Below are 27,048 nucleotides of genomic sequence, written 5' to 3'. Positions count from 1 at the left end.
TCCCCCACCCGGTGATTGCTGCCACCATTCACTCCTGGTAGGCTCCTTGGCACAGTCAGGGTGGGTTGGGGTTATGGGTCAAGTACACAAACACCTGTGAGGGTCTGCATGCTCCCACAAGTATCCCTATGCTCTAGAGAACCTAACACTAAATAAAAATAACTTTCTTAGGTCAACTGAGACTGTGAATAAAGGAAAAAGGTACTCCTACCCCCCCACCCCAACCTCGATTTTGAACAGGCTTTGCATTTTCAGTTTTGCACTGGGCTCTACAATTATGTAGCCATCCTTGTCTATACATGTGTGTGAGTGTGTGCGTGTGCATCTGTTTGTATTTGTATCTAAAAGAATAAAATAACTTAATCTATATGTTAATCTATATGTGGTAAAATAATTGTATCTATACTTTTATAATTTATAGATAAAATAAGTCTACATGTAACTTCAGGCTATTTTGATCTATTAAGGTGAATACAATGTACAAGTACACAGATCAGTAGAGAAGAAATTCCAATACAATATAAACTTCTGAGTTTCTTATAATGGATGCATTCCCTTAAAAAACCTTTAAGATTATATCTTAAAAATGGGGTTATTCTAGCTTAAGAAGCAGGACATGACACTATTAACATGTTCTTCTTATTAACAAAATGTATTTTACAACTCTGATTTCTTGATAAGCAAGAGATTGTTGGTCAGGAGCCAAAGTCATCAAATATTAAGAACAAGGAGCTATATCAAACATGTTGAAAAGTCCTTAAAACTCACTAATTTTAGCACATATTATTCACATAAATTACTTATACTGAACAATCCCAATTCTTCAGTTTCACATCCAAAAAGTGATGTTTTGAAACTAATAATTTTTATTCCATTTATAATAGGGCAGATCAACAAAACATTCCAATTATAAACCTTTCATTTTGTTGAGCTCTTCTATTTAAAAAGGCTTCATGGTCAATATAGTTGACAATGAAGACTTCCTTCATTTTAAAAATGGCACTAAGATTTGAATGTAAGACTCCATAGATGGATGAAAAAAAAAAAAACACAAAACATTATATATATATATATATATATATATATATATATATATATATATATATATGTGTGTGTGTGTGTGTGTGTGTGTGTGTACACATATATAATAAATATATAATATATGAATACATAAAATCTGAAAGCAAAAGAACCTTGAAACATTTGTGCATTTGTCTAAATTTAGACAGCATTCCTAATATTCCTAAAAGATAGTTAAAACTGCCAAAACTCTATAGCATTATGTCACATTTGAAAAGGGTTACGAGCCATCCGAACTAAATGAGCTCTTTTACATCTTCAAAAATGGTCCCTGATCCCCACAGTAATGACTTCATCCAACACTATCTACAGTCTGACTTGGATATTCACCAACTTCAGTCTGAGAATATGGTCCTTTTCTTAACTTTTTTATCCTTTAAATTGATGTGCAGCTCCACTTTCCCTTCTCCAATCCTGAATCCCTCCTTCAGCTAACATCTAGATACTGTTTCAAACAAAGCAATCAAATGTAAACAACCTTCTGGTTAGAGTCCATCCCTAGAAAATCCAATCTCACTGCTACACCCTGCGAGCAACCTGAGCAGAACCCACTCAGCAAGCCAATCTTATTTATTTATCACTTATCACTTATTTATCACTTATCACATGTTCGACACAGACAGTCGGCACATACCCAATGTGCAGAATGGGGGAAACAGTTACTCACGTTGTTCATGTACTCGGAAAGCAGGTCCTGCAGAGCCTGGCGAATGGCGTTGCATTCTGCGATGATCCGCTCGCGATGGAAATCCCTGGTGCAGGAAGAGTCGGCCAACAGAGCAGCCCCGCTGATGATGGCTTCAAGGCGTTGCTCTAGTGATGGCCTTATTTCCTCCTCAGTCACTGTCAGTGGATCCAAGACAATTAAATTCTAGAGGCAAAACACATTTGGAGGGTTAGAACTTCATAACATCCTATTTGTTAAGAAAAATAAATATCATTTTGGTTTCACCTTTAGAATTCAGATGTCATAAGAAAATTGCATTCCTACTGCCTCACTCAGTTTATGCATAATTCTATGTGGCAATTATTATTCAGGGGAGTGACAAAAACTGTACAGTTATGAGCACTGGTTCTAATATCAGACAGATCTGTATTCAAATCTTGCCTTTCCCGCTCATCAACAGTGTGAGCTAACTCAGGGGTCTTAGGTACTCTGAGCCTCACCTTCCTGATCTGTAAAGTTTTAATATTAACATTGTGCGTCTCATAAAACTGTTGTAAGAACAATATGAGTGCTTAATACAGTGCACGGCACATTGTTATTTACAATACTCACCTTTAAATAGAACTCCATTGTTTACATGATATTTTCACATATATAATCAAATCCTGACAGCACTATAAAGGGGTGGGCAGCAAATATATTGTTAAATTGGTGATAAATGACTAAGACTGTTTCACTCAAGGTCACTGAGAAAATAATGGTAAAGTTCAGACAAGTATCCAGGTCTAATAATATCTAATTCAATATTCATTTCATTACGCCTTCCTATAAATCACACACTCTAATTAACTTAAACACTAACATATCAAAAAAGAATTTTGTATTGTAATTATTTATAGAAAAAGCAAGACTCCATCTTTCTGTTGATCTATTATAACTTCCAGCTATTCCTACTATTGAAAATTGACATGGTATTTTTAAAGTTTACATGAGATATAAGTCTCCAAGCAAAAGAAGTCAAGATAATCTATAGTCCCTGAAGAAAAGATGAAAGGTGTGAGGGTCTAGGGGTTCTTTATTAAAATAAAGAGGAAGCTTTTCCAAAGTTTAGGCATAATGTGGCAATTAGAGAAAGAGTTAGCATCAAACAAAAGCTCTCTGAATAATCCTTAACATAAAATGGATACATATAATAATCTTCAAATACTAGTATATAGTTGACAATGAAGATTTTAAATGTATGTGCAAGTATAAATCTATACACACACAATGAACATCATTGATATTTAAAGTATATAATCATATAATTAAATTTTAAATATACTCATATGTAGAGAGAGCTCTATGTATATTGTGTATGTGTGTGAATAAAATCATAAATTGATCATTGCACTATATTACATTATGATAAATATCTGGGGATCAAAAGTAGTCAGGATAAAATTTTAAAACCTGTAACTCCAGGAACAGGCTAGGAGGAGAAAGTTATTACAGAAACAGAAATAATTTTAAAGCAATGAGGGAAAAAATAGCACTGTGTAATGTTCACATATTATAGAATATAAAATATAAACTCAGTTTATATTCAAACTAAACTCAGTTTAGTTTCAAAAAGGAAATAAAGTTTACAAATGCCAAATTTAATATTTTTGCTATCCAATGCATAATATTTTGGATGAGACAATAATCCATCCATGGGCTTGGCCATCAGTCAAGGATTCATTTACATTTAAATCTACCTCCTTATTTCACTTGTCATTTTTACCACATCTTCCTTTGGCTCACTAAGTTAGTACACACATTCCACTCTAATGGTTCATAACAATAATTAAACCAATTAAAACCCTTTTTGAAAATGTCTCCACTATGATATCATCACTAAGAAGAGACACTGCGGGCAACAGAATTGTTCTTTGATTGCTCGAATGCAATCAGAAGTGACAGGAACAGTTAACATGTCTGCAGCATTGTAATGATACAAAAAGTTAATTAAATTTCAAATCTGTTCACCTATAAGAATTGCAAGAAGAAACTAGTAATTTCAGGACGTGATTTTATGTCAGGAAACAGCCTCTATTCCAGGATTAAGTCATACAATTTCCTGCTCTATAGGGTCATTCTTCAAACTCTCTAGCCTTTGGATTTTCACTTGCATGACATTTAAGACTCCTCAGATTTTTCAGGCTATTCTGCACTGAAACCATGGCCTGCTCTGACGTCTGATACCCCCACACATGCCTCTTGATTCCTCTTTGACTACTGTCCTCCTATTCACATTCAATAACAGTTTTCACTAACCTTGTCATCAAATCAATAAAAAGGCACGTTTTTTAAAAGTAACTTGAATGTCCTATGAAATACCACTGGGTGTTTGAGACCTGCTGAAATTAATAACTATCTCTTAAGAACTTCAGTAAGATGATGAAATAAGAATATCCATACCTCATACCCCCACAGAAACCGATTTTCATAATGACTTATGAATGGGAATACCTTTAGGAAAGCCTGGGAGTAGAGCTGAGAGGTTCCAGCACACCAGTGGAGCAAAAAAAGAATAGAAGCACTGACAAGGATAAGAACAGTCATCCCTCTTCCAAGGCCAAAAAAGACTGTGGTGGCCAGTCATTTCCCCATGGGAGAAAGTGAGTGCAAAGTGAGCACTCCTCTTCCCCAGACTTGTGGGATGCTACCCAAGAAGCCCACTTCCATCTCTTCTCACCCATACCATTGAGAGGATTGGAACAGCTGAATAATTTTAGGATAGGGAAGAGCAGAGAAAAGGGTAGAAGCTCACAGCAACCAATACATGGATCTCAACCAGCAGCAGATCCTACTAATTGTATAGCAGATTCCAACAAGAGCCCCATCATCAAATCCAGTAGGACCCCTAACTGAAGACTCTCCAACTAGGTGATGTACACTCCCAGCACTCCGTGCACTCACCCTGCTGTAGCCAACCCCAGAGTCCCCTGCAGATGATGGACTCAAGTTCCCACAAACAGCATATAAATACTAGCATCCAGCTGGATCTTTTAGATTGGCAGAGAGTACACAACATTAAACACTTCAGGGCATTACCCTAGGGAAAATTAGTAGGAGGCCCTCAGCACCCACCCTGGGTTTGCGGTATCAAGAGAAGGCACACAGTCTAAGACTTCCCCCTCAAGGAGAACAATAGGAATGGAGCAGCAGCATTCATAGAAAAAGAAATCTGAGAGACTTCAGTATCTCTAGCTTGGCTCACTGAAGCTGGTTAGGAAAGAATTGAGGAGGTGACTGCTTCTTAAAATGTAAAGATAACAGTGTCAGGTTTCAAAGGACCCGAAGAATCAAGGAAATATGATATCACCAAAGGAACAAAACAAACTCCAGTAGCAGTTCCCAACAAAATGGAGATTTACTAATTGCCTTGGAAAAATACAAAATAATTCAAAATTCATTTTTAAAAAGCTTAGTGAGATTTGAGAGAACAGAGATACACAACTCAACTAAATCAGGAAAACAATACATGTACAAATAAGATATTTAACCAAGAGACAGAAATCATAAAAAAGAACCAAACAGAAATGCTGGAGCAGAATAATACAATGACTGAACTGCAAATCCACTAGAGGGGTTCAACAACAGACTGGAACATTCAAAAGAAAGAACCAATGAACTTAATGACAGATTATTTGAATTATGTAGTCAGAGGCATACAAAAAAATTCAAGTAAAAAAAAGCCTACTGGACTTATGGGACACAATACAAAAAAAACAATATATAGTCATATGCTGCATAAAGATGCTTCAGTCAATGATGGACCACATATACAATGGTAGTCCCATAAGAGCACAACATAGCAGGAAAATTCCTATTACCTAGTGACACTGTATCCATGGTAACATTACATTGAAATGCATTACACACATGTTTGTATTGATGCTGGTGCAAACAAACCTACTGTGCTGCCATTCCTATAAAACTTGATGCCCTTCATGATTAAAAACCCTCAACAAATTAGGTATGGAAAGAATGTACATCATCACAATAAAGACTGTATATAACAAGCCAGTGTTAACATCATAGTCAACAGTGAAAAGCTAAAAGCTTTTCTTCTAAAATCAGAGGAAATGAGACAAGAATAACTACTTCTGCAACTTTTTATCAGCATAGTACTGAAAGTCCTAGCAGAGCAATTGGACAATATCTTCTCTATATATAAAAGCCTAAGTGACCTTTATGACCGACTGAACGACCAGTTGACCAGTCACTATGATGTGCACTGACCAGCAGGGAGCAGATGCTCAGCGCAGGAGCTGCCCCCTGGTGTTCAGTGTGTTCCCATGGCCAACCTCCCGTGGCACCTCCTCCCCACTGTCGCCAACCTCCTGTGGCACCTCCCTCCCTACCCCCGCCAACCTCCCAAGGCTCCTCCCCTCAGCCAGCCAGCCCCCCAACCAGCCAGCCAACTTCCTGTGGTCCCTCCCCACGGCCGGCCAGCCCCCATGATAGGCCCCAATCAGGGGCCAGCCAGCCAACCTCCCAGAGTCCCTTCCCCCCAGCTGACTGGCCCCCCAATAGGCCTCAATTGCTGGCCAGGCCGAGGGACCCCACCCATGCATGAATTTGTGCATCAGGCCTCTAGTAAAAAAATAAAAGGCATCCAATTTTGCAAAGAAAGAAGTAAAACTATCTCTGTTGACAGATGATATGATCCTACCTATAGAAAACTCTACATACACCGTCAAAAAAACTGGTAGTACTAATAACAATTTCAGTAGTTTCAGGATAAAAAAATCAACATGCAAAAACCAGTTGCATTTCTATACACTTACAACAAATTATTTGAAAAAAATTAAGAAAACAATATATTTGCAATAGAATCAAAAATAAAATATTTAGGAATAATTTAATTAAATAGATGCTAGATCTGTATACTGACAACTGTAAAACATTGATGAAAGAAATTGAATAATAAAATAATAAACAAACTAATAAATGCAGAATATCCCATGTTCATGGATTTTAAGAATTAATATTGTTAAAATGTCCATACAACCCAAAGCAATTTACTGGTTCAATACGATCCTTATCAAAATTCCAAGGGCATTTTTCACAGAAAAAGAAAAAAACAATCTTACAATTCACATGGGACCACAAAAGACCAACAATAGTCAAAGCAGTCTTGGGGGTCAATCGGGGGATAAGGAGACATATGTAATACTTTAAACAATAAAAAAAAATAGTCAAAACAGTCTTGAGCAACAAGGACAAAGCTGGAGGTATCACACTTTCTGATTTCCAACTATATTACAAAGCTACAGGAATCAAAACATTATGGTACTGGGATAAAAGCATCTGCAAAGACCAATAGAACAGAATAAAGAGCCCAAATATAAACTCAAATACCTTCAACAAGTGTGCCGAGAACACACAATGGGGAAAGCATAGTCTATGCAATAAGTGGTGCTGGGAAAACTGGAGAACTGCATGTAAAAAAATGAAATTAGACTCTTATCTTACACAATACAAAAAAACACCCTCAAAATAGTTTAATGACTTAAATTTAAGACCTGAAACCATAAAACTCCTAGAAGCAAACAGAGAAGAAAATCTCCTTTACATTGGTCTTGGATTTTTTGGATATTACCAAAAGCACAGGCAACAAAAGCAAAAGTAGACAAGTGGGACTACAAAAAACTAACAACTTTCTGCACAGTTACACAAACAATAAAATGAAAAGGCAACATATAGGATGGGGAAAATATTTGCAAATCCTATATTTGCTAAGAGATTGATATCCAAATTATGTAAGAAACTCATACAACTAAATAGCAAAATAACAACAAATAACTCAATTTATAAATGGGCAAAAAAATGAACATTTCTCAAAAGATGATATACAAATGGCCACCTGGACATTATTAAAAGATAAATATATATATATATATATATATATATATATATATATATATATATATATATATATATATAGTATTGGTGAGGATGTGAAACAAAAAAGGGAATCCTTGTACACTGTTGCTGGGAATGCAACTTGGTACAATATGAAAAGCAGTATGGAATTTCCTCAAAAAATTAAAAATGGAACTGCCATTTGACCCAGTGATCTCACTTCTAGAAATATACCCTAAGAATCACAAACACTGATCAGAAAAAAATAGATGCACCCCTATATTCATAGCAGTACTATTTACCATAACTAAGATTTGGAAACAGCCCAACTGCCCATCAATAGATGAGTGTATAAAAAAGATGTGCTACATTTACACAATGGAATACTATGCATCTGTAAAAAAAAAAAAAGGGATCTTTTACCCTTTGAGAAGCATGGAGGGACCTGGAGAATATTACTAGTATGCTAAGCAAAATAAGCTAGTCAGAAAAAGACAAGTATCACATGATCTTATTCATATGGAATATAATGAATAAAATAAACTGACAAAATAAATCCAGAGACATTGGAAGCATGGAGCAGACTGATGTATCGCAGAGGGAAGGGGGGAGGAGAGGTAGAGATTAACCAAAGAACTTATATGCATATGTGCATAGCCCACGGACAGACAGCAGTGCTGTGAAGGCCTTGGGGGGATACAGAGTGGAGGGAGTCAATGCAGGGGGAGGGGGAGGAAGATATCTGTCATACTATGAACAATAAAGATAACATTTTAAAAATATGGTATATACATACAATGGAATATTATTTGACCTTAAAACAGAAAAAATACCCTGCCATTTGTGACAAAGCAGAAAAAAATTATTATATCAACTCATTTATATGTAGAATGTAAAGTAGTCAAACTCATAAGCAGAGAGTAGAATAGTAGCTTTCAGGAGCTATTGGAAAGGGGAAATAAAAAGGTGATGGTCAAAGGGAACACATTTCAGTTATGCAAAATAACGTTTTGGAGATCTGTACAACATAGTACCTCTAGCTAGCAATACTGTATTATATACTTAAATTTTGCCAAGAGGATAGGTCTTAAGTGTTCTGACGACGACGATGATGATGATGATGATGATGATGTGGGGGGAAACTTTGAGAGGTGATGGATATGTTTATGGCATGGATAGTGGTGATGGTTTCAGAGGGTATAAGTATCCTCCAAATCATCTAGTTGTATACATTAATTATGTCCAGCTTTTTACATGTCAATCCTATCTCAATAAGTGCTTTATAAAACAAAGCTCATTTTTTTTAAAAAAAAATTATTATTCTGAATTGGTACAGGAATGTGTTGAAACATTCTTTTAGTGTGTTTTCATGGCATTAATCAAGATCCTACTGTATTGAACACAGAATATATTTCCCCTTTTTCCTAGATTCTACCCAATATACACTTACCTCCCTAGCACTTTTCTGACAGAAAAATATTTTTCAAAAAAGTAAGAGTTCTAACTTCATTGTCCTCTACTTGATTGCTGTATTTTAGGAAGCAGTCTAGTTTAAGGATTAAGAAACCAGGTGTGACTCCTGACAGCAGTTAGCCTGCATCTGAATCCTGGCTCATAGATATAAACAAACTTATCTATGTTATCATCTTCTATACTCTCATCTCTTTTGGCATATTTGTAAACTCTTTAGTTAATAAATTTGATTCCTCATTTTTCTTCATATTATTTCTTAGGATTGAAGACTTTAAGAAACTTCCATAAGATCACTTAGCTAGTAAGTAGCAGAAGCAAGATTTTGTCCAAACATGTCTACTTTCAGTTCCATGTTATAAATATTACCCAATACTGCTTTAATTGTCTTATAAATCATTATCAACCATAATAATTAATTTATAAATGTGAAAACTGTAGTGAGCAACATTATGTAACTTGCCTAATAATCCTCTTAAAAGAGAAGATTTAGGGCAGTGGTCGCCAAACTCATTAGTCAACAGAGCCAAATATCAACAGTACAACGATTGAAATATCTTTTGAGAGCCAAATTTTTTAAACTTAAACTTCTTCTAACGCCACTTCTTCAAAATAGACTCACCCAGGCCATGATATTTTGTGGAAGAGCCACACTCAAGGGGCCAAAGAGCCGCATGTGGCTCGAAAGCCGCAGTTTGCCGACCACGGATTTAGGGTACTAATCCAATTTTATATAACTCCAATCCACACACTTTCTACTACACTGGGAAAACTGAAATGAGACCATCTGGTAAACCTCTCCACTTCTATCTTAACATGCTTTTCCATCCATTTTTTCTCTTCCCATTCATTTTCAAGGATGATCTCTCTCTCTCCCTTCCACCCCCCACCCTTTTCTTTTCAAGGCTAAGTTCTCTTTTTGTGCTCTGATCTCAAGTCCCACGTCCTCTTCAATGATTCCTTCCTTAAATTTTGATTCCCTCTTCAGAGCCTATGTGCCAAGAATTGGTAGTGGAATGGAGAGCACTTCCTATGCTCCTCATGGGGCTCACAACTGACCAATATTAACCAAATAGTTACATAAACATATAACTACAATGTAGATGTGTGAGATAAATAAAAAGTACTGGAAGTTAAGCATAGGTTAACCAGGCATAACTCTGGACAATTGGATGAAGAATCAGGATAAAGACAAAGCAGATGTAAGTTCTAGGGCAGTGGTCGGCAAACTGCGGCTCTTGACTAATGAGTTTGCCGACCACTGACCTAGACTCTCGATTCCAATAATTACAGGATGTTGTTGTTCCTTGTGATTAAGCCCCTATCCCAGTGGTCGGCAAACTTATTAGTCAACAGAGCAGCAAACCGCGGCTCGTGAGCTGCATGTGGCTCGCGAGCCGCAGTTTGCCAACCACTGCTCTAGGGAATTCACAGGATTCTCAGGTAAGGCTTTAAATTTCCACAAAACATGGAGTTGAAAATTTGGAGGTAATCTTATCCAGATCTTATCAGGTCGACTTGAATAGGCATCAGAGGTGTAACTATGTGCAACTTAGCTGAAAACAAGCCAACGGGAAAAGGTGCACTGTACTCTTAAAATAGTTAAAACACTCATCTAAATTTTAATAGGAAAATTTGCCTGAAAGGTGGGAAAGAGGTCTGTGCAAGCAGAATGAGAATATATATTGCAATTATCTATAGAATAGAAATATAGGAAAATCAGACCCTGCAAAAGAATAACAATTAAGTTGTAAAATCATTAACACACTTACAAGTATTTTAAAATGTCAAAGTTGTAAATGATCCATGGGCTGAGAGTGTGATCACCAACCCAAATAATAATACAAGGGATGTCATAAAATGCATTAAATCTTTTACTGGGGTAGTTGTAGTTTAAATCGGCATTGCTGATCATTGTCCTTTTTCATTGCAGCCTAAAGCCTATCTTTCAGGAAAGAACATATAATGTAAGGGTTATTTTAGTCGAGATGAGTTATGATGAAAGAAATCTTTGTGCCCTTGATGGTTAATAAATATTTGTGGGCTGAATGCCTGCCTATCTGATACACATCTGTGCGGTATTTGGAGTATTCTGTTTTGGAAGTGTACCTTCCTTCATATACACTGTGGCTCTGTTCATGAGGAATAGATGGTAACACATATAAAGGTAAAAGTGGTATTACCAGGAAACTGTGAGGTGGGGCGGACCCCACCAGATATTAAAATGTGTTATAAAGATACATTAATAAAATCTTATATGACAGATATAGGTTTTATCTTTCCCACTCTACAAGGGATGAAATAAAGGCACGTGCAGTTTAAATCCACTTTCTCAATGTGAATGGAGAGCCCAGATTCACACTGAGGTTTTCTGATTTCAAAGCTCCACTGACAAAGAGAGCCCTGGTACTTTGAAGTCATGTGTCTTTATTTTTAAAAAGACACATATTAACTAAACATATTTGTAATAATGAAACCCAACATAGCAAATTTAAACTCTTTCTCACTAATTAACATGAAAACTTGATATCATATTTCATTCTTGTAAATAATATAAGAATTATTTTTTCTATCTATAATAATAAAAGTGTAATATGCTAATTAGACTGGATGGCCGAACAGCAGAACGACAGTCCAGACGACCTTCTGGACAACCATCTGGACAACCATCCAAGACCACACTTTGACAACCTCTGATGCTAGGCCATCCAAGGCGGGTGCCATGCAATTGGTTGGGGGCCTGGCCATTGCCCCATGATCGCCCTGCAGAGGGAGGCCGAGGCCACCAGCCAGCGGGGCAGTCAATCGGGGGGCTCCAAGATGACCCCAAAGAGGGAGGCCCAGAACACCAACCGGCAGGCTACAGCAGGTGGGCGAGGCCTCCCTCTGCAAGGGAAGCCTGGGTCCCAGGAGCCAGAGGGAAGCCGGTGCCGGCAGCCAGGGGAAGGAAGGCCTACTCTTGCACGAATTTCATGCACCAGGTATCTAGTTATGATGTGAAATACTTTAGATTCTGGACAAGGCTTTGCCCATGCCTGACCAGAACATGTAAGAAGTTTAAAAAAAAAATCTTAAACAAGCTGAAGCAGAAAATCAATATGGTTGGAAATAGTTTTCTGTGTTTTAATAAACATGATGTAATAAATCCTACTCATCATTCACACACTTTATATTCTATGATGAGATTGATCCGATTTACATTCAAAACACAAAAAATCTTACACCTATTCTCCAAAGTGAAATTGCCTATCAAAAGAGATGTAGCTATAATTATAATCAAGTACCAACATTCTTCACAAAAATACATGCTACGCCTCAAGTTGAGAGCAACAAAAAATAATAACCACATAGCATAAATGAGTTTCTCAAGCAATCGCATTATCAATCTTCAGAGTGAGTGATAAAAAATGGAACAAAATTTCTCCTTAGATTACAAACAGAAAATGCTACTGAGAGAACTCACAGGCTCTCCTTTAGCTAGTATTCCCCTTATTTTAATGCATTTCCACTTAAATTAACTAAAGAATAGTAGCTTTAAGTATAAAAAATATAAAAGAGGGGAAAATGTGAGCAATAAACTATAAATTAACCAGACGATCAACACATTATTTATACTACTTTGGTAAATTAGTGTGATTTACACAAAAGGTTAACTACATATTCAGCTATATTGTCAAAATCTATATAACTCATATTCTGTCATGTATTAATTAACAGAAAAATAGAAAATATCTTAGAAACACATTCAATATGCTTATAAAATAAATTAGATATGAAGCTTCCCTTAAAAATTTTTTTTCTAAATAATAGGTATAGAACATTTAAGTACCCACTGAATATTATGATAGTGGTTATACCGGGACACCAATAAAAGTATCAATCTATTTCATCAGAGGTAGTAGCCTCTTCTCCTGGGCATACTTCTATCAGAGTTCAGCGACTTGATCTATGCATAGCACCACATCATGAATTGTTTTTATCTGGTTATATCAAAAATAAAATAAACTTTTAAGAATTCTTCTCATTTCAGAACCTCTGTTTAAAAGAATTGTAACATAAACATTTCCAAGAGGATGATGATTTTTGTTGTAATATTAAATATAATATTGAATGAATCTCAATATATCTTCTTACCAGAAGAACATTGCTAACTAAGGCAATACAGTTTAATTAAGGAGCAAGTTAAGTCTTTGTTATTATCTGTTTACATGTTTGTTTTATCTCTGCTCATGGTCCGTTTGTAAACCATTGTATAAAAAACCTAAAATGAATGAATCCTCCAATGAATTTAGAGAAAATATAGATAATTTTTATACACAATCACATCACAAAAATAAAGCATACACTCTCATATTCGTAATTCTCTCGGTAAGTAATATCATGAATGTCCTCCCTTCTATGTCCATGCGTTTTACTGATTGTAAACCTAATTGAATATAAATCTGCAACATTTAAAGAAACATTTGAACAGTGCCTGCCATTTCCAAGGTTTATGTCAGCGCGTATGCCTGTGGAGTTCTCCCAGAAAACAAGTCATTGGCAAAGGGAAGAAGAGATACAAATAGGACAATTGGAAAAAATAAGCAATCCCATTTGTGTTCTATTTTTATTTGATTCTACCTTTACGTCTGTCTGTAATTATATCCTTTGGGAGAAATAGCAGGTTAAGTACAAGCCCTGGATTCATAGGGATTGTAAATGGTAGAACATAGAAGAAAAGAGTAGCTAATGCAGCACAGTCATGCCTAGTAACTGTAAAACTCTCACAGTTGCGTCTGAAAAACGATGACTGCCAGGTGGTGATAATGACAGCACCCTTCAGGTGCTTTTTCTGTCTCCCTCCCTCCTTCCTCTGTTTTCTAGAGCGCTACTATTCCAAGATTGTAGAGATGATATTCTGGATATTTTGAAGTTACAACCAACAAAGATATTCTTGGCATGAGAAGGATTAAGAATCTGCTCTTTTCCTGGAGTGGAATACATAGTTAGAAATAAGTTAACTCAAATGTTTCTAAGCAATTTTCTAGTTAACTAGGGTTAAAGAAAAAAATAACTTTGCTCTAGGCATTGTGTTTGAAAATCTGTGTTTAGAATGTATTCACCTGTAATCTAAAATAATCATTTTAGATTCTTTATAAAGACCACAGTCTTGTTAAGAAAGTGGGATAAAATTGTATTGGCAGTATACTCTAGGGCTGTGGTCGGCAAACTGCGGCTCGCGAGCCACATGTGGCTCTTTGGCCCCTTGAGTGTGGCTCTTCCACAAAATACCACGGCCTGGGCGAGTCTATTTTGAAGAAGTGGCGTTAGAAGAAGTTTAAGTTTAAAAAATTTGGTTCTCAAAAGAAATTTCAATCGTTGTACTGTTGATATTTGGCTCTGTTGATGAATGAGTTTGCCGACTACTGTTCTAGGGTACTGTCCAAAAGAATTTTCTGATGATGAAAATGTTCTGTATCTACAATGGCCAATACTAGCTTTGTGTAACTATTAAATAAAAGTGTGGCTAATACAACTGAGGAACTGAATTTTTAAATTTACTTCATTATGATTTATTTAATCTTAAATTCAAAAAGCTACACATGAGACAACTGGCTATTATATTAAACATCACAGCTTTGGAAACTGCTTTTCATTTTATCTTTCAAAACATGAGATTTTTTTTGCTATGATAGCCTCTTAATAAAATGTTGATTGATTGAGATTAAAAGCACTATTTTCCTAAACAGGTGAGTATCTTTGGAGAAAGTACTGGGGTAGGATAGAATTGAATGCTATTTGTCATTAAGACCTTCCTTTATCGGGTTCTTCCCCCGATGACTAGCTGGGAATGAATTAAGAGAGAGAGGCAGCTCCAGAGAATATGAATCACTATGTGGAAGGGTAGGAAGCCAGTCTTGGGTGGCTAGGATGCAGATCCTGGGAATCAGTGGGAGGAAAGGGATGGATCAGATGCCCTGAGAAAGAAAGAATTCTGAAAGGAATGATGGGAAGGACCATCAAAGACAACATTCACTTTTCCACAGTTTAATCCATTATGCTCCACTTTATATCCTTCTCCTTTTTTCATTTTAAAGTATTGCTGGTGCTGTTCATAACAGATGTGTAATTGGAAAGGTCAGTCTCTGGCTTAAGCTTCTTTCCAAATTTAGAATACCTGTAGAAACAACTAATTAATTATGCACTTACCATTGTTCAAGTATTTTTACTTTGTTAGTTATATAGTGACATCCTTAAAAATTGGTCAGACAAATGTTAAACCAAGATCACTCCTTCTGCTATTATTTGATCTTTTGGGGATTTTTACCAAGGGCCTTATTTTTTCCCTTGGTGCTTAATCCAACTTATTTAGATTTTTCATTTTATTAAGGAACAAGAACATGTAAAAGACAAGGAGAAGGAGGAGGAGAGGAGAAAGGAATTGGAAGGAGATACAAAGAAGGTTAAGGGGGAGGGGGAAGGATGGGAGGGAAGTTGAGGAGGGGACTGAGAGGAATGGAGAGAAACAGTAGGGAAAGTGAGAAGAAAGTGAAGCAGCAGCAGTTTCATAAAGCTCTCCAGCCGTGCACATTGGCAATAATGAAATCAACGCGATGCTGTGTTTCATGATTCAGCAGAACTTTTAGGTGATAAGGGAATCATTAGGAAAGTACTTTAAAATTCAGCCTCCAAAATCCAGCTTTTATCATTTTAGATTTTAAAAGGCAACTGGTTTTTATAATTTTGCTAGAGGCCCAGTGCACGAAATTCATGCATGGGGTGGGGGGGGGGGTCTCCTCACAGCCCAGCCTGCACCCTCTCCAATCCGGGACCCCTCAGGGGGATGTACAACTGCCAGTTTAGGTGGGATTGCCTAAACTGGCAGTTGGACATCTCTCTAACAATCTGGGACCACTGGCTCCTAACTGCTCACCTGCCAGCCTGCCTAATCACCCCTAACTGCCCCCTCTGATGGCCTGGTCACCCCCAACTGCCCTCCCTGCCGGCCTGGTCGCCCCACGCAGCCTGTTCAGTCGTCTGTTTGGTTGTTTCAGTTGCAATGGCTGCTTAGGCTTTTAGATAGATAGATAGATAGATAGATAGATAGATAGATAGATAGATAGATAGATAGATAGATAGATAGATGATAACCTGCAGATGCCTAACACATACCTTTCTGAAAGTTAAAGTAGTTTCATAGCTTTGGTAAGTGGGTGCAGAACAATATGAAAAATGAAATTAATGTTAAAAGAATGCACCTACATAACAAACTTTTTCAATTAGATATTGATCTTATGCAGTGTGATATGCAATTAAAGAGCATAAACTATATACCTTAAAGTAATCAATACATAATGCCATGAAGGAAAATTCCATCACTGGACTCCAGACTTTTCTAATCAGGATGCCATAAAACACTAGTTTTCCCTTATGACTGCCAAGCAGAACTGTGGTGAGGACTCTTTGTCCCTTATCCTTGCATACAGAGGAAAATGTAATTGAACATGAAGGCCAAGATTAGAGCTTGGAAGGAGTGCCTCATCCAGAGAAACTAGCAGAGGTACAGCTAATGGGAGGGAAGTATCAGGTGCCAATGAAACTAATTTAGGTAAAAAGTAAACAGGGTTGCTTCTCTGTATTCTGGATGAGAAATTATTAGATTTAAAGGGTTTTCAATTTAACTTCAATGCAGCCATGCCTGCTATTTCCTTATTTGAAGAGCTGGAAGGTATGGGGTAGGGAGAGTGTGGAACTTTCAAAATATCCTCGGGAACTACATGAATCAAAAGGAAACAGGAGCCCTAGATGGAGTTGCTAAGTGGTTAGAGCGTTGGCCCATGACCCAAGGTTCAAGGGTTCGATTCCCGTCAAGGGCACATACCTGGGTTGCAGGTTCAATTCCCAGCCCTGTAAGGGATGCATGCGGGAGTCAACCAATCGATGTGTCTCTCTCACATAGATATTTCTCTCTCTCTCTCTCTCTCTCTCTCTCTCTCTCTCTCTCTCTCTCTCATTTTCTCTCTCTGTGTGTCTCTTTCTTTCTCTCACTCTCCCCCACCCCATCCCTCCATATCTTCCACTCTCTCTAAAAATCAATGGAAAAAATATTCTCAGTGAAGATTAACAACAACAATAAAGGAAATGGGGGATTCTTTCTATTAATGAAAAGAGTAGAGCATCCAACATCACAATAGGGGTACTTTTTTAAAAGGTAAAGCATTTTTATGCTCCCCGCAAAAAGTGCAAAATTCCACCAGAGGTAGCATCCTCGGTTAGTACAGCACCGTATCAGCACTGAACGTGATTCTCTCAACATCGGTGGTTCCAAGGAGGCTCTCTGCTAAATCATTAGCTGTTTGCTAGAGGTAAGGCGATCGCTTCTCCAAATCCATTCACGATGAGGGCCATTGAATGCGGGTCTACAGACTATCAAACTCCTCCTGCCTTCCCCAGCTCCAGCCACCGCTGCTGTTTCATGATCCCATAGATGCCCATAGGTCACGTGCCAGGTAGATAATTCTCAGTGTGTTGCCCTTTCCTCATTCATCTACCTAAACCCAAAAAAGAGTCATGTATACATTTTTCATTCACCTATTCAATGACAACTGTTCCATAAACACCATGCACATTATACCTAATTACAATATTTTAAGCTCTATATTTAAAGTAGGAATATACAGCCTTAAAAATTCTTTAACATTAGAAAATGTCAAATAAAACAGTCTATTATCACTGCCTTCAGTATGATGTGTCTCATCTATTCTCATCAAGAGGTTAATTGACCTCAACTGATGCTCTCTGTCTCTGGGGTTACTCACCTGATGGCTTTATTACACTGACTCATCCATCACTATCATTCCCACACTGACCCTGGCCTTGCTCCCTCTCTGTAAGGCTGACCTCATACACTAGCCCAACAGTCAGATGATTAAGATAGAAGTGTGAGAAGAAAAATATGGTCAGACCCATTCTAGGCATTGAAGAAGCCACTGTGCCTATTAGAGACAGCATGGTTTCCCTGTGAAACAAGTAAGATGAACCTACCTCCCACAATGCAACTACCCCTCTTCAAAACTCATGGCTACTGGCAGGCAGCTTAACAAATATAGACTCGCACAGCTGCATGGCAGATCCAGGCATCTGTGCTGTATACGTTTGCTCAGGCTGCCTTTCCATCTGCGGGCAGTGACATATGCCATGTGATTGGCTAATAGTAGGCTGGGAGAAGAGTCAGAGAGCGCGTTGGCAGTCACCTCGTGTCTGTTTATTGCTTTTCATTTTTTCCCTTTTCTCTGGGGCTTCTGGTCTTGGCTCCTTTGGAACCTGCCTGCTATATTATTCATTTAACTTTGAGTGGTCATGTATGGCTAACAAAGCTAGGATTTTGTGAACGTACAATTTGCACTTAGTCCAAACCACTTAGATGTCAGTAATCAACCTAAATTAGCAGTTATTATTTTTTTTATTGCAATTCCATCTTGGATTTCACATGTTAAAAGTGAGCTGAGATTAGGTGATGGGCACTAAGGAGAGTGCAAGAAAATATGAAAGTAGCCAAAGGATTTAGGCAGGACCAGCTATAGGATGTGAGGGCTCAGGGCAAAACAGAAATACAGGGCCCCTGGTTTAACATGTATTCAGAATTACAAGACAGCTACTTCAGATAATGAAAACAACACCAGGCCCTTCTAATGATGGGGCTCTAGGCACAGGTTGTACGCCCAGGAAGAAAGCCCCAGATTTGCAGAAGAAAACATATGAGACATTTTCGCCATTCCTTTTAACCACTGAGCGTACTTATTATAAAAACTCATACTCTGGCAATATTTTCTTCACAATCAATAGTATCTTCAACCAAAGTTTCTGTTTAGGATTTTAAAACATTGTGGGGGGTTTTTTTTCCTTTTCAACTATTATTAGAAAACATACTTTGAAATTCTAATTAAAGCATAGTTTAGTAAGGTTTCAAAATATAATCACCCGCCACCTCTCATGCTTTTCCAAATCTACTGTAAATACTAAAATGAAAAAAAATAAAGCACGTAAATGATGGCTCCATGGTTGGATTTAGGCAACCCTAAATCTCAAACTTGGCAGTGAACACCAGCCACTAACAAAAGCTATAGGTGCCAAACTCTAGAAACAGCATGGCCACTGAACAAGGTTCTCCATAAAAAAACAGTAATCAACATCCAAAGGAGCAAGGCATGGCACTAACCAAATGTTATCAAACTGTGTTTTAAAACAAAGAACTCTAGCTGATGTGACTGTGGCTGTGGCTGAGTATCGGCCCATGCACCAAGAGGTTACTAGTTTGATTCCCGGTAAGGGCACATGCCCGGGTTGCGGGCTCAATTTCCAAAGGGGACGTGCAGGAGGCCACTGATCGATGATGTTTCTCTCTCATGGATGTTTCTATCTCTCTCTCCCTCTCTCTCTAAAATCAATAAAAACATATTTTTTTAAAAAAAAGAACTCTAAAAATGTTCCTCCTTCCATACTTTGATTAGAGCAAAAACAAATTCCTCCAAATTAGAGCTGAAATTCACATGACTAAACACCAATAAATATTTTACTAAATGTTTTAAATGTAAGAAACAGATTAATAACTCTCATAGGATACTTCCCTTTTCTTGATTTCAGCTTATTCTTAGGACATTTCTCAAATAAGCACCAACCCATTTTTAACACAGTTCTTTGTCCAACAGATTGACTACTACGCTAGATAGAAATCTGCTCCATGAGGCAGAGACAAAGTGGCCATAATTGATACCTTTCCATGGTAAATATAACCTTCCAAAGGTTTTGTGATCATCCTTGTCATATCTACAGCTATTAGAAGGAACCATAGATATCTCTACTTAAATAAAGCTAGCAGCTAGAGAACCTTCTGGACTTGAAATGTTAACTAATGTTCTTTAAGGAATAGTTATATTAATAGTAAATTGCTTATTTCACTTCACAATTATATATATTTGTGTTCAAATTATTTCCCCTCATAAAATCCCAAAAAATATATCTGAATGCTCAGAAGCTTATAGTAATTTCTTTTTGGCTGTTTCCCTTGCTTTGTATCATAATGTCCTTCTCCAAGTCAGTCTGTTTTCCTACTGAGGGTATGACACCACCACTCTTCTAAGTGTAGATGAAAAGGGACCACATGCTGACCTGACTAGCTCAAGGAAGGCCTGTGTGGTGGCCTTGCAAACTCTAGAGACTTAAAGAAACCACAAAGGATGGTCCGAAATTAAAACTTTTTAACTAAAAGTGTATGGCAGGTAGTCATGTCCTAGGCTAGATTTTTCCCTGACAAAAGTCAGTCTTTACCTTAACTAAGCCTGTCTGTTGTCTTTTGCATGTATGATAGATAACATGTCATTGGAATGTCAGGGTAACTATAACTTTCCTTTTTCCAGATCCCTCAGGGCACAACCAATGCACCAGGCCTCCAGGACAGAGACCACAAATGTTATTGTTATCATGTTAATTGTTAACTGTTAACTAGCCTGTACCCACCAAAGTAAAAGAAGTGTGTGCCTATCCTTTTACTTTTTCTCCAATCCTGTAGGTTTCTTCTCTTGGCTTTCTCCCGCCTCCCTAATCTATCACCAGTGGATTTCATGTAACCCACTTACGTCTCCTCCTTTGATAGTAATGTATAAAACAAGGTTAAAAACCGCCATTCTCCGGAGGAGCAGTATCTCTATACGTTGAGATTCTGCTTCCTGGCAATTGTCGACAGTTTGGCTCAAATAAACTCACAAAAATCCTTTAGAGGTTTGAATGTTTTTTATGTTAACACAGGCATAGGTCCATTTGATATCTAAGCCATTTCTCACCCTTCATAATCACTACAACTGTTAATCCTTCCTTTTTTATTTTTATTTTTATAAATATAATTTTATTGATTTCAGAGAGGAAGGAAGAGGAAGAGAGAGATAGAAACATCAGTGATGAGAGAATCATTGATTGGCTGTTTCCTGCACACCCCCTACTGGGGATTGAGCCCACAACCTGGGCATGTGCCCTTGACTGGAATCGAACCTGGGACCCTTCAGTCTGCAGGCCCACGTTCTATCCACTGAGCCAAACCAGCTAGGGCAATTCTTCCTTTTTTATATCTGTCTCTTTCCTTTTCACTTCAACTACCCTACTTTTAGTCTTTATTACCTCTTACTGGAAATATTACTGAAATATTTGGTTCTTATCTCTATCCATCTAAACCTGCAAAATAATCTGCACATCATGACTGATTAATCTTCCTACAGCATCTATTTGATTTTCTCCTTTCCCTAATCAAATATTTCTCCCTTAATAAAGTTCACATTTCTGAGCTTGACATTCAGTGTGGTTCCTACAAATTTGGTTTTCAAGCCAGACTGTCTACCATTCTCCTGCTGTAGATAGTACAGTACAGTATTTAGGAGCATCAGTGGGGAATTCCAATTTCATTACTGCAGAGAAGGAACAATATTAGCTCTCTCTTTAGAAGAGGAAAATATGAACTTAGGAATGGATTTGCCTAAGAAGGAAACGAGCTTTTGTTAAAAGGATGTACTTTTTCCCCCTGATAAGTACTATAAAAAAAAAATGCAACAAATAAGAAAGCTGAATTTATAAGCTCTTGCACTGATTTATGGATTCATCAAACTGACATGATAGTCCCAAGTATGATTAACCTCAATTCCGTTCTGCTATTCATCCTTAATGGTGTGTTCCTGTGTGGAGTTTCCTGCCAGTCCCTATAAAAAGATAAGGACTCTCTGGGTGGTAAATCATCTTTGTAAAGAGTCCCCATGTACTCACCCAAATGCAAATCTTGATGTTTGTTCAGGCAGCGAAGTTTATAAAACCCCTTTTATATAACTGGAAAGTCATTAAATGTCCTATCACAGTTCTTCCCATACTTCAAGACTCACCTCAGTTCCCTCTCCATAAAGCCTTCCCTCATTGCTTCTTGCTAGATTATAAGAGTCTTCAGAATAGAGCCCAAGATGTTTCTGATTCAATAAACATTTATAGAACAGGTACTATGCTAGGAATTTATCCCTCAGTATATACAGACGCCACCTCTGAAATAATATACAAAGTATCAATTAAAAGTGCTTGTTTCTGGGGGAAAATAAAGATAACTCTGGAAAAACAGATATCTAGGGCAAAAAGGGAAAGAGGATGCCCGCACCCTTTCCTTTCATCGTTTATTTTTAGAAAATTTGTTACCATTTTTTTCTCTGTGCCTTTGAAATGTATGTAAATATTTTTAAAAGCCAAAGGAGCTTCTTGCCAGCTTTTCCACCCATGAATGTTGTTCTCAAGGGTCTGGGCGCCATTTCTTTAAAATGTAATCATCAGCTCTAGCTGGTTTGGCTCAGTGGATAGAGCATCAGCCTGCGGACTGGTGTCCCAGGTTCGATTCCAGTCAAGGACACATGCCCATGCCCAGGTTGTAGGCTCAATCCTCAGTAGGGGGCGTGCAGGAAGCAGCCAATCAATGATTCTCTTTCATCATTGAAGTTTCTATCTCTCTCTCCCTCTCCCTTTCTCTCTGAAAGCAATAATATATATATATAAAAGTAAATAAAATAAAACAAAATGTAATCATCAAGGAAGACAGTGTTTCTATCTCACAGTTTCCATGGGAGGATCTAAGCCTAACTTCCCTGGGCACCTGGCTCCAAGCTGCAAACCTACTTCTGTCAATAAGATATAGTACATTTAATTTCCTATGAATAAAGGCACTAACTACACAGATTGTCATTCCAATTACCAAGTTAATTTAGGATGAACTATGTATTCAAACGGTAATGTCGGGTCCTCTTTTTTTTACTTGTTTACTGTTTATCTTGAGAATGTGTGTTGGGTTTTATCTGCTTAGCTATATAAAAGGTGATATTTCTATATCTGCTATCTCTTTAGCAGATTGCCTGTGATTCATATCGCATTCTGGTTTAATGCTGACTTGAAAATAAAACTTTTCTTTCTCTTCTACTTTTGTGAAGAGATTTTCTGAATTGGCAGATGTTGCTTTTAATTTTATTTCCCCAAAATTACTAGATATCACTGGATCATCTAAATTTGTAAATGTGCACATATATTAACTTCTCAATAATAAATTGAAAGAATAAATTAAGAAAAGAGGCGATGAGGAAGGAAAGTTCGAGAGATAAAGGGTAAGGAAGAAGAGAAGAAGGGAGGGAGGAAGAAAAGAAAGAACAAACTGATGGTAAAACTCAAGAGAAATTCCACTTTGGGGCGGGGGGGGGGGGGGCGGTAAGGCTTAAAAAGAAAACCTAAGTCTAACACAACTCTAATGTAGATTCAAAGGCTTCAGGAATTGAACATACTTTCTGCTCAGTAATAAAGGGTAGAACATTTCAGCCAATATTCCACTCTCAGAAAAAAATTGACTCAGTAACTGGCCTAGGCTGGAGTTACCAGTTAACTAGACTGAGGTTCTTAACTTTTTGTGTCCTGGACTCCTCTGGCAGTCTGGTGAAAACTAAACCCTCTTCTCAAAGCAATTATCCTAATGTATAAAATAAAAGACAGATTCAAAGGAAACCATTTCCATTAATGGTTATAAAAATATTTTTAATTTGTCATATTAATACATGAAATAACAAGATCTAGCACTGGACCTAATAACGTAGTAGTAACAAGCATAAATGATACTTTGCACACCTGTAATGTGGTATGAAAATATCTGCAATTGCTACTGGTAACAATACCTTAGGTGTTGCCATCAATACTGTGGTTTATCATCTATATTAATAATTAAACAAAATGCTAAGTTTCAGGTTGAATTTTGAAATAAAGATCTAGTATTTTCCCACTAAAGTTCACAGACACCTGGATTCTACACATGGATCCCCATGACCTTCAGATCAAAAGGCCCATGAGAGTTGTAACATTAGATCCCAGAGTGGCTCCTACATAAGCTAGGCAATGTCCGCCACAAAGGACAAGAAGCTCTGCTCCAGGAAGACAAATGACTTTCTTGGTCTAAAGGAGCGCCTACATCTCCTTCCTCTCCTTCCCCCAGCATTAACAACTAGAGGCCTGGTGCACCAAATTTGTGCACAGGGCAGGAGAGGGGTTCCTCAGCCTAGCCTGCAACCTCTCCAATCCGGGACCCCTCGGGGGATATCAGACATGCCTCTCACAATCCAGGACCGCTGGTTCCTAACTGCTCGCCTGCCTGCCTGAACACCTCTAACCACCTCTGCCTGCCTGATCACCCCTAACCACCTCTGCCTGCCTGCCTGATCGCTCCTAACTGCTCCCCTACAGGCCTGATCGCCCCTAACTGCCTCTGCCTTGACCCCGCACCAGGGACCCAGGATTCCTTCCTCTGGCTGGCTGCAGGCACTCAGGACCTAGGCTTCCCTTCGTCTGGCCAGCCGCAGGCACCCAGGACCCGGGCCGGCTTTGCCTGGGCCAGCTGCAGCCACAGAGACCATGGGCAGGCAGCTTCTCCCAGGTCACAGGCGCTGGTGCCCAGGACTGCGAGGTGGGCAGCTTCTCCCTCTCCCCAGCTGCAGGGACTGGCACCCGGCACTGTGGGGCAGGTGGCTTCTCCCTCTCTCAGGCTGCAGCCACAGTCACTGGCGCCCGGGGCCGAGGGCAGGTGGCTTCGCCCGAACCCGGCTTTGTCAGGAAGGACACCGGGATGGTCGTCTAGAAGACGTCTGTTCTAATTAGCATATTACTCCTTTATTAGTATAGATCATGCTAGTTGTTAATAAGGACCTACAATGACTACAGGGACATCATATGAATGCTATAAAGTACACTGTAGCTACTAACACTATACAGTCTATGAATAGTTCTCAACAAGAAACAGGCATAATAAGGATCACCTGGGAAGCCTGTTTCTTAAAAAAGATTCGTGACCCCCCTGCTTAGAGTCTATCTAAATGGGGAACAGCAATCTCCATTCTTACTAAAAGTGAGTCTTATTCAAGTGACTAAGTACCAAGCATCTCAGATTACACCAACAGAATTAAAGAGAGACTCTAGGGCAAATATATATATATTAATGCCAATTTTGAAAAAGAAAAAAAAAGTACTGCCTCTCCAATTTAAGGTGTCCAGAGGAAAATAACAGCATAAATTAATTTATTTTAAAACAAGGAAGGAAAACAAAATGATTAAAAATAAACTAAATAAATGTACTCAAGATATTAAAAAAGAACAGCAAAATTAAACTTCAAGAATTAAAAGGTAGGAGTTAATAAGGACAAAAGCATAAATTAACTAAATTTTAAAATAATTTGAATTACCAAAGTCAGATTTTTAAAATTTACATTAAAAACAGATGGGAAAACATGTTCCTAATGCCATTCATATGTTGCCTCTTTTACTTTGCAGAATTTATTACTTTTTGTTGCTGCCTTTGATCCTTTTTTTTTATGGAGGTTCCATGAACATTTGAAAACTAGGTATTCTGTTGCATGCAAAGTTCAATACATCAAATTAAATGGCAAACTGTCCACTGTGCATATGGGGTGGTCAATAAATAATAATAAACCAAAACTGCTCTCTTTTGAGGCCCTCTTTAATATGCCTTAAAAACTTTCCTAAGCTAGATTTCAACCAGTATGCACTCCTATTACAGTTTCTTCATCACCTCAATATTTATTTTTCCTCCGTGCTTTTTCTTATTCAGATTGCCCACTAAGGCAACTCCCCAATCAACAAAACTAACTTGAACTAGCACTAAGTTCCATCCCAGAGTCCTGGGAAGTGTGGAAAATGTGAAAAGTGCCCGCACTCCTGTTCAGCCTCCTTAGGGACTAGTGATCACCTGTCTTGTCAGCTCCCAGAGGCAAGTGACTTAGAAGCCAGACCCTGGTCAGCGGCTGGAAAAGTTAGGACACTGAAGGTGCAGTCTGACCCCTCCAAGAAGAAGCTGGAAGTTGGGCTTTATTGTCTGCTCACTTAGCACGGAGGCAGGGAAGAGCCAAAGGAAGGGCTTGCATGACTGTTTAATCCTGCCGTTTGTGCTCTATGGTCCCAAGGGACTAGTAAATGCCGGGCCCCATTAGCTCCCAAAAATAGGCAAATTAGGAGACAATTGCTCTGGTAGCAGACATCAGGTTGGGCACTAGATACGTGGTCCAAACCTTTGCTCGTCAATGAGAAGCTGGGAGATGGGAACTGCCTCTCAATTGTATGGTGCTGTTATGGGTGAAGATTATGGTGAGAATGTGTCTCAGTTTTTCCTACTTGTTTTGATGTGGGCATGTTCTCAATCACCCAATGTCAGGAAATCTTTCAATCATTTGGGATGGGAATGGGGGGGAGGTTGAGGACAAATATGTGATACCTTAATCAATAAAGTAATTTAAAAAAATCTTTCAGTCAGTTTATGGTTTTCTCTCAGAAGAAACTGATTCATGTGTAGTTGTTTATTCAATGTATTCATGTGTGGAGGGTGTTTTGCTATCGTGCTGAGAATAAATTCTCTCTATAAAAATATTCTTTTTGTCTCTGGTGTTCTTCAGGTTCACTACAATATATCCATGTGGATTTCCTTTTATTTTTTTTAAATATATTTTATTGATTTTTTTACAGAGAGGAAGGGAGAGGGATAGAGAGTCAGAAACATCGATGAGAGAGAAACATCGATCAGCTGCCCCCTGCACACCCCTACTGGGGATGTGCCTACAACCAAGGTACATGCCCTTGACCGGAATCGAACCTGGGACCTTGCAGTCCGCAGGCCGACGCTCTATCCACTGAGCCAAACCGGTTAGGGCTGGGTTTCCTTTTATATATCATTTTGTTATTGCTGTTGTTAATCCTCATCAGACAATATTTTTTCCATTGATTTTTAGAGAGATTGGAAGGGAAGGAGGGAGGGGCGAGAAAGAGGCATCATTGTGAGAGATGCATTGATTGGTTTCTATTGGTTGCCTCTCCACTAGGGCTAGGGATTGACCCTGCAACCTAGG

General features: G+C 38.2%; 1 protein-coding gene across 3 annotated transcripts in view; it reads right to left on the bottom strand.

The window, feature by feature from the left end:
* CTNNA3 (catenin alpha 3) overlaps nucleotides 1-27,048 on the bottom strand; it is a 1,396,025-nt gene that overhangs the window by 998,406 nt on the left and 370,571 nt on the right. For all 3 annotated transcript variants that reach the window (XM_079794118.1, XM_079794119.1, XM_079794120.1), the window contains one exon: nucleotides 1,748-1,951. In XM_079794118.1, the coding sequence (XP_079650244.1) occupies nucleotides 1,748-1,951 (204 nt within the window). The remainder of the gene's footprint in view (nucleotides 1-1,747; nucleotides 1,952-27,048) is intronic.

Source organism: Cnephaeus nilssonii, assembly GCF_951640355.1.
Source record: "Cnephaeus nilssonii genome assembly, chromosome: 16".
NCBI lineage: Eukaryota > Metazoa > Chordata > Mammalia > Chiroptera > Vespertilionidae > Cnephaeus > Cnephaeus nilssonii.
The sequence above is the reverse complement of the archived record's forward strand: the minus strand, read 5'-3'. Positions and strand labels throughout refer to the sequence as shown.